The 12,294-nt window shown below is 56.9% G+C and overlaps 1 protein-coding gene across 1 annotated transcript in view; it reads left to right on the top strand.

The window, feature by feature from the left end:
• Positions 1-51: 51 nt before the first annotated feature.
• BOP1 (BOP1 ribosomal biogenesis factor) overlaps positions 52-12,294 on the top strand; it is a 31,100-nt gene continuing 18,857 nt past the window's right edge. The window contains exons 1-2 of the mRNA XM_008001907.3: positions 52-218; positions 2,155-2,361. Coding sequence (XP_008000098.1) covers positions 120-218; positions 2,155-2,361 — 306 coding nt within the window. The 5' untranslated portion in view covers positions 52-119. The remainder of the gene's footprint in view (positions 219-2,154; positions 2,362-12,294) is intronic.

Raw genomic sequence — 12,294 nt, 5'->3', positions numbered from 1 at the left:
CCCGCCCCCCCCCCCGCCCGCCAATCGGGGCCGGGCTGGGCGGGGCGCGTCCTCCTGCGCACGCGGCCGTGTCGCTGCCGGAAGCGGCTGTTCGGGTCGCGGCAGGCGCGCGGCGGGACATGGCGGGTTCGCGGGGCGCGGGGCGCACGGCGGCGCCGAGCGTGCGGCCGGAGAAGCGGCGGTCGGAGCCCGAACTGGAGCCTGAGCCCGAGCCAGAGGTGACTGCGGCAATGCGGGGCGGCAAGGCGCGTCCCTAGAGGGCTCAGCGGGCACGTGGCCGCGCTGGGGCGGGTGGGCCCGGCTGCTGTCACCTGGGCGCCCGTGCCCAGTGAATCGGCCTTGGGCGTGGGCGCAGCTCCTCTATCGGGGGGTCTTAGGCAGAGCAGACTGCAGGGTGAAGGACGGCGTCTGGGAAGCCAAGAAACGGGGGTGCAGGGAGTGGGGATAAGCGCCCCTTGCAGCAGCCTCTCCGGCCGTTCCATTTGTGCGTCCTGCCAGTAAAAGGGCTCGGCTTTCGCCCCTAGTAAATGCTTAACCTACTTATACGTTAGTTAATCACGTTTTTATGCTCATGGGTTAGACGTGAGAATAAGAAAACCTGAATAGAACCCAGAGTCTGCTGCGTTTGCTGTATCAGAACTCACTGTTGCCCTCTGCCAGCTCAGCCCCGTCTTGGTTGTGGGGATCGTCAAATTGGGTGGTGGAGGGAATGGACAGCCAGCCCCTCACAGCCCCCTCGGCCGCGCTGAGTTGTTGAAACTGCCCCATTGCTTTGTGAAGCGAACTCAACTCATCCTGGTTCCCATGGGCTGAACGGCCCGCAGGCCGCTCTAGGCGCCAGGTTCTGCTGCTTGCACCCTTGAGCTAAATGGTCCTCAGGAGCCAGTTGTTTGCGCCCAGGCCATGCGTGCCGTTTCCACTAGTTACTGTGATTGTGTAGCTGACTGAGTACCAAGACACATCAAGACTGTGTGAGAACGCTCGGTATGCAATAGCTAATAAATACATCCAGGTCGTACCTTAAGTGAGACTTGTAAACTATTAGGAAAGCAGTAAAATCTAGAATTCTACGTTCAACTGCTTCCATTTTCTTTTCTTTTCCTTTTTCTTTCTTTTCTTTTTTTTTTTTTTTTTTTTTTTTTTTTGAGATAGAGCCTTGCCCTGTTGCTCAGATTGGAGTGCAGTGGCACAATCTCGGCTCACTGCAGCTTCCATCTCCCGGGTACCTCAGCCTCCTGAGTAGCTGGGATTACAGGTGCCCGCCACCACCAGCTAATTTTTGTATTTTTAGTAGAGATGGTTTCACCATGTTGGCCAGGCTGGTCTTGAACTCCTGACCTCAGGTGATCCACCCCCCTCGGCCTCCCAAAGTGTTGGGGTTATAGGTGTGAGCTACTGTGCCTGGCCTTCAGCTGCTTCCTGAGTCTAAGTTCGTGTTCCACTTTTTAAGGCCAGTGAAGGACCCAAACACTGTGTGTGCTGGTGTCACGCAGCCAGCAGGGTTCTGCTCAGAGGGAGGAGTGGGTGGGTTGGTGTGTGGTTGCAATTGGAGTCTGTCATTCCTGTGACTCGTCAGCCAATCCTTTCATTGTGCTGATCAATGGTTGGTCCCAATCTGGTTAAATGAGGAGGCTTCTGCTGCAGGTGGTAAAAGCCCTTCGGGGACCCCGGTTCTCTTCCAGCCCCTAGCCCCTTTTCTAGTGACCTCATGACTCTGGGGCCTTGGATGCCAGGGTGAGGTGTGGAGAGGGCTTAGGCAGGCTGTGTGAGGGAGCCAGTGGAGTCCAGCCCGGCCTCAGCCCACAGGGCCTCTGGAGCGGCAGTGGGCGGTAGAGAGCAGTGTGAGTTCTGCGCTGAGAGCTGAGCTCCAAGAGGAGGAGGTTGTCCTTGAAAAGCCCCTTCCCCGTGAGGTGCTAGGAATTAAAATGTCGATGCCAAAGGCAAGAGTCTGTCTGGTCAGTGGAGGTAGAAGATGAGGAAGGCTCAGGTTGGGTGGATGGTTTTGGTGGATGTTTGTGACTAGAGGGATGTGGTCCTGGAGGCTGCATGGAGCTGCTGGTGGGTGCCTGGAGGGGTGAGAGGCAGCTCTTCCTGCAGTGTTCAGCGCCCCTTGCCTGGAGGGGCAGTTGTCACCAACCCAGTGTTTCCTTGCAGCCTCCTCTCCTCTGCACCTCTCCGCTCAGCCACAGCACCGGCAGCGATTCTGGCGTCTCCGACAGCGAGGAGAGTGTGTTCTCAGGCCTGGAAGATTCCGGCAGTGACAGCAGTGAGGATGATGACGAAGGCGACGAGGGAGAGGACGGAGCCCTCAGTGACGAGAGCCACAGTGGGATGGAGAAGACCACTGAGGAGCAGGTGCAGGTGGGTGAGCGAGGAGCCCCCTTGAGGGCTCACCCCCATGTGCAGGTGGCCTTGGGCTTTCTTTTTTTTTTTTTTTTTTTTTTTGAGACGGAGTCTCGCTCTGTCGCCCAGGCTGGAGTGCAGTGGCCCGCTCTCTGCTCACTGCAAGCTCCGCCTCCCGGGTTCGCGCAATTCTCCTGCCTCAGCCTCCCGAGCAGCTGGGACTACAGGCGCCCGCCACCTCGCCCGGCTTATTTTTTTGTATTTTTAGTAGAGACGGGGTTTCACCATGTTAGCCAGGATGGTCTCCATCTCCTGACCTCGTGATCCGCCCGTCTCGGCCTCCCAAAGTGCTGGGATTACAGGCTTGAGCCACCGCGCCCGGCCGGCCTTGGGCTTTCTGAGGCTGCCACCACACTGCCTTCTCCACTGTCCCTCAGAACCCCGAGGCCCGCGTCCCTCCTTCGCTGCAGCTGGGGTACTTGGGCTCTAGGACGCTGGTTTCCATCCCCAGTTGTGTGCCGTTCCCAGGAACTCTGAAAATCCACATGCCTAGGCCCTCAGATGATGCTTGGGCAACCCTCCTGGCAAAAGGCTGGGTTTCCTTGAGGCGGGGATTTTGCTGCCTGGGATCCAGTGGCAGGACCCAGCCGAGGAGGGAGCTGAGCAGTGTGGCAGGGCTCAAGCAGGCGGCATGGGGGCCCCGATGGAACCCTCCCGGGCCTGACCCCACAGGGCTTCAGGGGCCTGAGCAGCCCGTGGGTGGAGAGTTTGACATTGTACCTGTTGCAGCTGTGGTGGGGAGGGTGCACCCTACTCTTATTGAGAACAACAGGAGAAAAGCATAATTTAACTAAAACACAGCATTTGTTAGTTTTTATTTATTTTTTGAGACAGAGTCTCGTTCTTGTCGCCCAGGCTGGAGTGCAGTGGGGTGATCTTGGCTCACTGCAACCTCCATCCCCTGGATTCAAGCAATACTCCTGCCTCAGCCTCTCTAGTAGCTGGAATTACAGGCATATGCCACCATACCCGGCTAATTTTTGTATTTTTAGTAGAGACAGGGTTTTGCCATGTTGGCCAGGCTGGTCTCGATTTCCTGACCTCAGGTGAGCCACCATGCCCTGCCCTTTTTTTTTTTTTTTTCTTAGACGGAGTCTCGCTCTTGTTGCCCAGGCTGGAGTGCAGTGGGGTGATCTTGGCTCACTGCATCTTCTGCCTCCCGGGTTCAAACAAGTCTCCTGTCTCAGCCTCCTGAGTAGCTGGGATTACAGGCGCCTGCCACCACGCTCGGCTAATTTTTTTTGTATGTGTAGTAGAGACGGGGTTTTGCCATGTTGGCCAGGCTGGTCTCGAACTCCTGACCTCAAATGATCTGCCTGCCTCGGCCTCCCAAAGTGCTGGGATTACAGCTGTGAGCCATTGCACCTGACCCAGGATTTGTTATTCTAAACATTCTGGAAATTATTTGTAAGGATTTCCTCTCCCAGTAGTTTTGGTGTTCTGGAAGTTATGGCCTTGGCAGAGGCTCCCGTGGGAGAAACCGAAGAGCCGTGGCTTGTTCATTGTGTGCTGGCTGTGTTGGGCTGGCTTGTTTACTAGGAAGAAAAGATTCAAAACCACACTTAATTCAGGGTTTAATTGTAAGACTAACATATACAGAGAGAAAATGATGTGCTCTGTTGACAGTGGTTTGTAAGATTACAGACAACTATGTTACCCCTTCTTGAGTTTTTAAAATGACACAATATTGGGCCAGGCACAGTGGCTCATACCTGCATTCCCAGCAGCTCGAGAGGCCAAAGTGGGAGGATCGCCTGAGCCCAGGAATCCAGGCTGCAGTGAGCTATATGATAGAGTCACTGCACTCCAGCCTGGGCGACAAACAAGACCTTGTTTCACAATAAATTATAAGATACAATATCCTGGAAAATAATTTAGATATTGCAGCAGCACCGTTCAGTAGGGTGGAAGCTCCCACTCAAGGCCCTCACTCCTAACCAGTGAGCACAGTTAGTGCCCTGAGGTATGTCTTTCGGGGCTTCTGTCCCTTTTTAAATTAAGGATTTACACATTTACATGTTAACGATTTTCTTTTTTTTTTTTTTGAGACGGAGTCTGGCTCTGGCCCAGGCTGGAGTGCAGTGGCCGGATCTCAGCTCACTGCAAGCTCCGCCTCCCGGGTTTACGCCATTCTCCTGCCTCAGCCTCCCGAGTAGTTGGTACTACAGGCGCCCGCCACCTCACCCGGCTAGTTTTTTGTATTTTTTAGTAGAGACAGGGTTTCACTATGTTAGCCAGGATGGTCTCGATCTCCTGACCTCGTGATCCACCCATCTCGGCCTCCCAAAGTGCTGGGATTACAGGCTTGAGCCACCGCGCCCGGCCACGTTAACGATTTTCTTATTAAATTGTTTCAGCCGGGTGTGGTGGCTCACGCCTGTAATTCCAGCACTTTGGGAGGCCAAGGTGGATGGATCACCTGAGGTCAGGAGTTCAAGACCAGCCTGGCCAACATGGTGAAACCCTGTCTCTACTAAAAATACAAAAATTAGCCAGGTGTGGTGGCACGTGCCTGTAATCCCAGCTACTCGGGAGGCTGAGGCAGGAGAATTGCTTGAACCCAGGAGGCAGAGGTTGCAGTGAGCTGAGATCGCGCCACTGCACTCCAGCCTGGGTGACAGAGCGTGACTCTGTCTCAAAAACCAAAAAAATTTTTTCACATAATAACATATCCAAGTACCTGAAAGGTACTAGAGGTCCTGCGGTTGCCGTCTTCTCTTCTCACTGCTTGTCTCCTGGCCCCCAGAGCTCTAGGTCCTCTGCACTGCCGAGTGCGTGTTTGCCCTGCCCATTGCCCTGCTCGGGTTTCTGTGACCACGTAACTGGCTGCCCCACGCAGGGTGTTTTCCAAAGCAACGCTGTCTGTGGTCTGTGTGCTCCGTCATCCAGCAGGGCCTGAGGCGGCAAGTCCGGCCAGGCTGGTGGGGCTTTCTTCAGAGTTCCCCACACCACTGGCTGCTGGCTGGCCCAAGGCCCTGCCCTGTTGTGATGCGCATGCCTCTGCCATGTGTCCTGTGCTTTAGCTGAGGGGCCGAGGCCCTGCCCTGCCGTGGCACCCGTGCATCTGCCTGCGTGTCCTGTGCTTTAGCTGAAGGGCCGAGGCCCTGCCCTGCCGTGGCACCCGTGCATCTGCCTTCGTGTCCTGTGCTTTAGCTGAGGGGCCGAGGCCCTGCCCTGCCGTGGCACCCGTGCATCTGCCTGTGTGTCCTGTGCTTTAGCTGAGGGGCCGAGGCCCTGCCCTGCCGTGGCACCCGTGCATCTGCCTGCGTGTCCTGTGCTTTAGCTGAGGGGCACATTGGGCCCTGTTGGGGTGTTTTCAGTTCTAAAGTGTGATCCTCATGACTGGGTTTAAATTATTCCAGGCTTCTTAGTGGGAACCCCTCCCTTTTCCCCCGTTTTCCCACCCATTTGTCAGAAGCCACCCAGGTACCTCGGCCTGCTGAGCGACTGCTCCCTCCTGCCTCCTGTCTGTGCCCCTCTTGAATGGTGGGAGTCCTTTCCCATCGTGCCCCCCTGCAGGTGGAAACGCAGCTGGCAGCCCGGTGCTGCTTCCTCCGTGTTCTCTTGGCCGTGAGTGTGGCCACGTGAGGCCTCCCAGGGTGCCGCCAGGATGGCCCCGTCATGCCCAGTTGTTGGCCTCAGGTTAGGCCTGTTTCTCTGTCATCCTGAAGCAGTCCAGGGCTCCTGACGCCTGTAACCCACCACCTCCCACTCATGTCGTGGGTCCACGGGGCCAGGCCACCAGGGGCTCTGCCAGCCATGCTCGCCTGCCACAGCCATCTGGAGGAGTCTGCCCCCGATGCCGCTCCCTTGATGCCCCTGCCAGTGGTTGTGGGTCCTCAACCCAAGAACCCTTCCATTGAGCGGCTTCTAGAGTCAGTGCTCCTCGGTCCTGGGAATATACACCACAGTGACATAGCAGCTTCTCCTGCACCGCTGCTAAGTGTCCTTGCTCTGCCGTGGGCGCGCCCAGATTCTGTGATCCTGGCCACGGCCACTCGTGTGGTCTTGCAGACGGTTCCTGTCTCCCTCCTGTCGCTGTTTCCTCCACAGTGGTTAGCAAGACATGGCCCTTGTGGCCTCTGCCTCGTGCGTCTGAAGGACACCCCAGCCACAGTGTCACGTCAGACTGGAGCAGTGGCGGGATGGGGCTGGGCATCACGCAACATGCGTGTGTCACATCACGGACACCTTAGGGACACATGAAGTCAGGCCGGGCGAGGGCCCCACCCCCAGGCCTCCCAGCCTTCAGGGACACATGAAGTCAGGCCGGGCGAGGGCCCCACCCCCAGGCCTCCCAGCCTTCAGGGACACATGAAGTCAGGCCGGGCGAGGGCCTCATCCCCAGGCCTCCCAGCCTTCAGGGACACATGAAGTCAGGCCGGGCGAGGGCCCCACTCCCAGGCCTCCCAGCCTTCAGGGACACATGAAGTCAGGCCGGGCGAGGGCCCCACCCCCAGGCCTCCCAGCCTTCAGTGGATGTACCTGGCCTAGATGGTGCTGTGAGGAAGGGGCTACGTGACTGGCATGGGAGGGAGCTGGGGCTTTGTCTCTGCCATCCTGGCAGCAATGTGGCTGATGGGTCACCTTCAGAGAGCCTCCTTCATAAATCTGATTCCAAGTGTGTGCCCCATGCCAACCCAGACAGGCCACGGGCACCCTGCGGAGCACCCCACAGTGGGAGGCCCTTGTAGCAGGGAACCCAGTGACTGCTGGGGTCAGCTGCTGGCAGCCCCTGTGGAGACCTGGTCTGGGTGGACCAAGGGTGGGCGTGCGTCTGGCTTCAGTGCCAGGCCACAGGCTTCCCTCTGGTTTTCTGCCCTCAGGCCTTTAGCATTGGCACGCCCACGAGCCTGCCTTCTTGTGAAGGGCTGTGTAATTACACAGCGTTCATGGAGCAGGCGCACTTGGCATTGTAGGGCCCTTGTGGGTGCTCAGGTGATCCTAAGGGGCATGCCAGGGAATGAGTCTCGCACCCTTCCCTCCTGGCTCCTGTTGCTGCATCCAGGCAACTGCTGTTTCCAGTGCTGAAGTCTCTTTCCAGGATGTTCTAGACACATCCAAGCTCGCACAGGTTTTGAATGGTGGTTTCCTAAGAGAAAGGGCAGCCGTGTGCTGTCTCAGGATGGTTCTGTCCGGGAGGCCGTGGCTCTGGTATGTACAGTGCTTGGTGCCTGCAGAGTGGCTGGCAGCTCGGCCTCACCAGCTGCAGTGGGTGGGCAGTTGCAGGCTTCTGCTCTTACAGTTGACCTGACAATAACGTGCTGTTTCTCACATGTGCACACCATTCTTGGGATAAATTCCAAGAGAATTTCTAGGTCAAAGGCTAAATGCTCTTTTTTTTTTTTTTTTTTTGAGACAGGGTCTCACTCTGTCACTCAGGCTGGAGGGCAGTGGTGCGATCTTGGCTTACCAAAACCTCAACTTCCTGGGCTCAAGGGATCCCCCTACCTCAGCCTCCCTAGTAGCTGGGACTACAGGCTCCCACCACCATGCCTGGCTAGTTTTTTTTTTTTTTTTGGAGACAGAGTCTCACTCTGTTGCCCAGGCTGGAGTGCAGTGGTGCGATTCCGGCTCACTGCAAGCTCCGCCTCTCAGGTTTACACCATTCTCCTGCCTCAGCTTCTAGAGAGGCAGGGATTACAGGCAGCTGTCACCATGCCTGGCTAATGTTTGTATTTTTTGTTTGTTTGTTTTTTGAGACGGGAGTCTTGCTGTGTCACCCAGGCTGGAGTGCAGTGGCACGATCTTGGCTCACTGCAAGCTCTGCCTCCCGGGTTCACGCCATTCTCCTGTCTCAGCCTCCCAAGTAGCTGGGACTATAGGCGCCCGCCACCACGCGCGGCTAATTTTTCTATTTTTAGTAGAGACGGGGTTTCACCATGTTAGCCAGGATGGTCTCGATCTCCTGACTTCGTGATCCACCCGCCTCAGCCTCCCAAAGTGCTGGGATTACAGGTGTGGGCCACTGCGCCCAGCCTAATGTTTGTATTTTTAGGAGAGACGGGGTTTCACCATGTTGGCTGGGCTGGTCTCGAACTCCTGACCTCAAGTGATCCACCTGCCATGGCGTCCTGAAGTGCTGGGATGACAGAGTGAGCCGCCGCGCCCAGCTGTCAATGCATTTAATTTTGAACGTGCTTGGAGCGTCCCTCCATGAGGCGGTGATGCCGTGCCCTCCTGCCGCCGCCCCTCAGCTGCTTTCCCACCACCAGCATCCTTCATGATGTTGCTGCTTCATCTTTTCCTCTTGTTTAGTGATGTTTTTCTTTCATTAAGAATGAGGCTCACACAGCTGGGCTTAACTGAAAAAATAAAAATAAAAGGAATGAGTCACAGGCCGGGCCCAGTGGCTCACACCTGTAATCCCAGCACTTTGGGAGGCCAAGGCAGGTGGATCTCTTGAGCCCAGAAGTTCAAGACCAGCCTGTGCCATATAGTGAGACCCCATTTTTACAGAAAATTTGATAAATGAGCCAGGCATGGCGATGCGTGCCCGTGGTCCCTGTCCCGGAAGCCCTTCTGTCTTCCCTTTGGTGGGATCATTCGTGTACTTACCTGGCTGGAAACCCTCATGGCTGTTGCCCAAGGGCAGAACAGCTAGCTGGTTCCTGTCATTTTGGTCTGAGCTCCCTGGGCCAGGAGCCCTTTGCTGTTTTCTGTCTGTTTGTTATCTGCCGCCATAACAAACTGCCCCAAACCATAGAGCCTTTCTTTTTTTTTTTTTTTTGAGACAGAGTTTTTTGCTCTTGTTGCCCAGGCTGGAGTACAGTGGCGTGATCTCGGCTCGCTACAACCTCTGCCTCCTGGGTTCAAGCGATTCTTGTGCCTCAGCCTCCTGAGTAGCTGGGATTACAGGTGCCCGCCACCACGCTTGGGTAATTTTTTTTTTTTTTTTTGTATTTTTTGTAGAGAGGGGGTATCACCATGTTGGCCAGGCTGGTCTTGAACTCCTGACCTCAGGTGGTCTGCCTGCCTCGGCCTCCCAAAGTGCTGGGATTACAGGCGTGAGCCACCGCGCCCAGCCACTATAGTGCCTTTCAGCAGCAAGCATTTGCTGTCTGTTTCTGGGGTCAGGAGTCCTGGCATTTTGTGCAGTTCACTCGAGGAACAGGGCCTGGCTGTGCCCTTCCCAGCTCCTCCCCTGACTGTTGGCATGAGGAGCTCAGGAGTGAAGGTGAAGAAGGGTGCTCTGTGTCTGGGGCGTGGTCAGTGGATAGGGATGAGGGCAGGGACAGGGCCCGAGAAGATGGGGTGGGTGCTGTACCTCCCCCTTCCCTTCCTGGGGTATCCAGTCTTGGCCACGGCAGGGCCCACAGCTGTATCCTGCTTGGGGCCAGTGGGTTTGATTTATTTTTGTGTATGTGGTTTGGGGGCAGGCATCCCTTCCCGCCCCTCACGTCCCTGCTACCTTTTTCTGGGTCCACCTGCTCTGGCCCGAGTTTGCTGGGCCAGCCTCACCCTGGTGTCCACCCCATCTCCAGCCTCCCTGCCTGGGGCCTGGTAGTCCTGCCTCTTAATTGCGTTCCGTGCTACCTACATGACCTGAGAGTTCTGTCTCCTGGCCTGGTTCCTACTCCCCGGGACCTTCTCCAGCCCCTGCCCTTCCTGCTGTTGACTGTGTCTGTGAGCCGTCCCACTGGAGGGGCATCCCACTGGAGGGCGTCCCACTGGAGGGCCGTCCCACTGGAGGGCGTCCCACTGGAGGGCGTCCCACTGGAGGGCGTCCCACTGGAGGGCGTCCCACTGGAGGGGCGTCCCACTGGAAGGCCGTCCCACTGGAGGGCGTCCCACTGGAGGGGCATCCCACTGGAGGGCGTCCCACTGGAGGGCGTCCCACTGGAGGGCGTCCCACTGGAGGGTCATCCCACTGGAGGGCGTCCCACTGGAGGGCCGTCCCACTGGAGGGCGTCCCACTGGAGGGCGTCCCACTGGAGGGCGTCCCACTGGAGGGCCGTCCCACTGGAGGGGCGCCCTGGGCTGGGTGCTCCCAGCTCTCCACTGACCAGGTGGGGAGGAACCTACCTCCTGCCGGCCTGTGCCTCGCTCCCTGTGCCCCTCCAGCAGCGGCTGGGCCAGAGTGAGGACTGGCTGCAGTGCCTTCTCTTCATCGCTGGTGTCTGGTGGATCTGTGGGATCCGTGCGCTCAGAACTGCTTTGTCCCTTCTGTGCTCATTTTGATTCATTTTTTTTCCCACCTGTGCTTGGCTTTGTCTTTTTATTTACCTGAGTTTTTTCTTTTCGTTCTTTTGTGCAGAAGTTTCTGTTTTTATCAATTTAGTCTGCTTGCCACAGTCAAGAATGTGAGAAAAGACTGGGTGTGGTGAGCCAAACCTGTAATCCCAGCACTTTGGAAAGCTGAGGCGGGTGGATCACTTGAGGAGTTCGAGACCAGCCTGGCCGACGTGGTGAAACCTTGTGTGAATCGCTTGAGCCTGGGAGGCGGAAGCTGGAGAAAGCTGAGATCATGCCACTGCACTCCATCCGGGGTGACAGTGAGTGAGAGTGTCTTGAAAGAAAAAAACATAAGAGAAAGTCTAAGACCTAGTATAAAAGTGACAATTCCAGATTTGTGTGGTTTTTTTTTTTTTTTGCGATGGGTCTGTCTGTTGCCCAGGCTGGAGTGCAGTAGCCTGATCTTGGCTCACTGCAGTCTCCACCTCCCGAATTCAAGCAGTTCTCCTGCCTCAACCTCCCACTGGGATTACAGGTGAGTGCCACCATGCCCAGCTAATTTGTTGTATTTTTAGTAGAGACGGGGTTTTCCATGTTGGCCAGTCTGGTCTCCTTAATCTCAACTGATCCGCCTGCCTAGGTCTCCCAAAGTGCTGGGGTGACGGGCGTGAGCCACCAGGCCCGGCCTTCCCAGATAATTTAAGGATTGTTCGGCCTGTGCCGGGGCGTAATGCAGACTCTTGGTTGGCGGATCCCGCCAGCGTCTCGGCGAGGGGTCCCGCCAGCGTCTCGGCGAGGGGTCCCGCCAGCGTCTTGGCGAAGGCAGGCTCTGGGAACGGCACCCTGCAGGGCGTGTTGCCGCAGTGTGGGAACCCTGGACTCGGGCCCCCTGTTGCTGGGGTTCTGGGGTCTGGGCGCTGGTGCTGTCTGCTGGAGAGTGGTCTGGAGCTGCAGCTCTGTGGAGTCTGGGAAAGGGCTGCTCAGTGACTCTCACCAGCTGGTTCGTGGAGCCCACCTTGGGCGAAGTTGCCTGGGTGTGGACCCCAGAGCTGGCGATGGGACCAGGGCCCAGGGCTGGTGGTGAACTCTGCCCGTGGCCTTGCTTTGGGTTCTTTTGAAGACTGCTGGCTCCAAGCTTCTTGGCCCCCATGGGGGAGTCAGGCAGCTGTTCTGCTACCTGTCCTGGCACTTTGCAGCATCAGATACTTTGTAGCATTCCAGATTCGAGGGGTCAGAGTTCAGGCCGAAAGCAGTAGGGTCAGTACACCCCTAGTACAGTGTCATGCCGAGGGGCCAGGGAGCCCCAGAGGGTTCTGGTACATCCCACCTGAGGAAGATTGACACTCAGCTCACATCCTGTGCTCCGGGCCTTGGGTGAGGATCTCAGGTGAGCACAGCCAGGCCTCTTGTGCATCCAGACCACCCTGACAGCCGTGTTCACGAAGGGTACCCATGTCCAGCCATCCCCCCTCCCAGGGCTCTGGGCTGCAAGGACACTGTCTCCTGTGATGGGCAGAGCAGCACGGCCCTCACGACCTCAGCCCAGAATCCTGCGGCGTCAGTGTGGGCTGCTTCCCTTGGGTGGGTAAAGCAGCCACAAGCCCACCCAGATTTGTGGGGAGGGGACATAGACTCTGTCTCTTGATGTGATGAAAATCAAAGGTTTGTGGCTATGTTTCAAAATGGTCACAGTCACCCTTATGCTTGCCAAATACT

This window comes from Chlorocebus sabaeus, chromosome 8 (assembly GCF_047675955.1).
Source record: "Chlorocebus sabaeus isolate Y175 chromosome 8, mChlSab1.0.hap1, whole genome shotgun sequence".
NCBI classification, from domain to species: Eukaryota; Metazoa; Chordata; class Mammalia; order Primates; family Cercopithecidae; genus Chlorocebus; species Chlorocebus sabaeus.
This window is presented reverse-complemented; position numbering and strand designations above follow the sequence as displayed.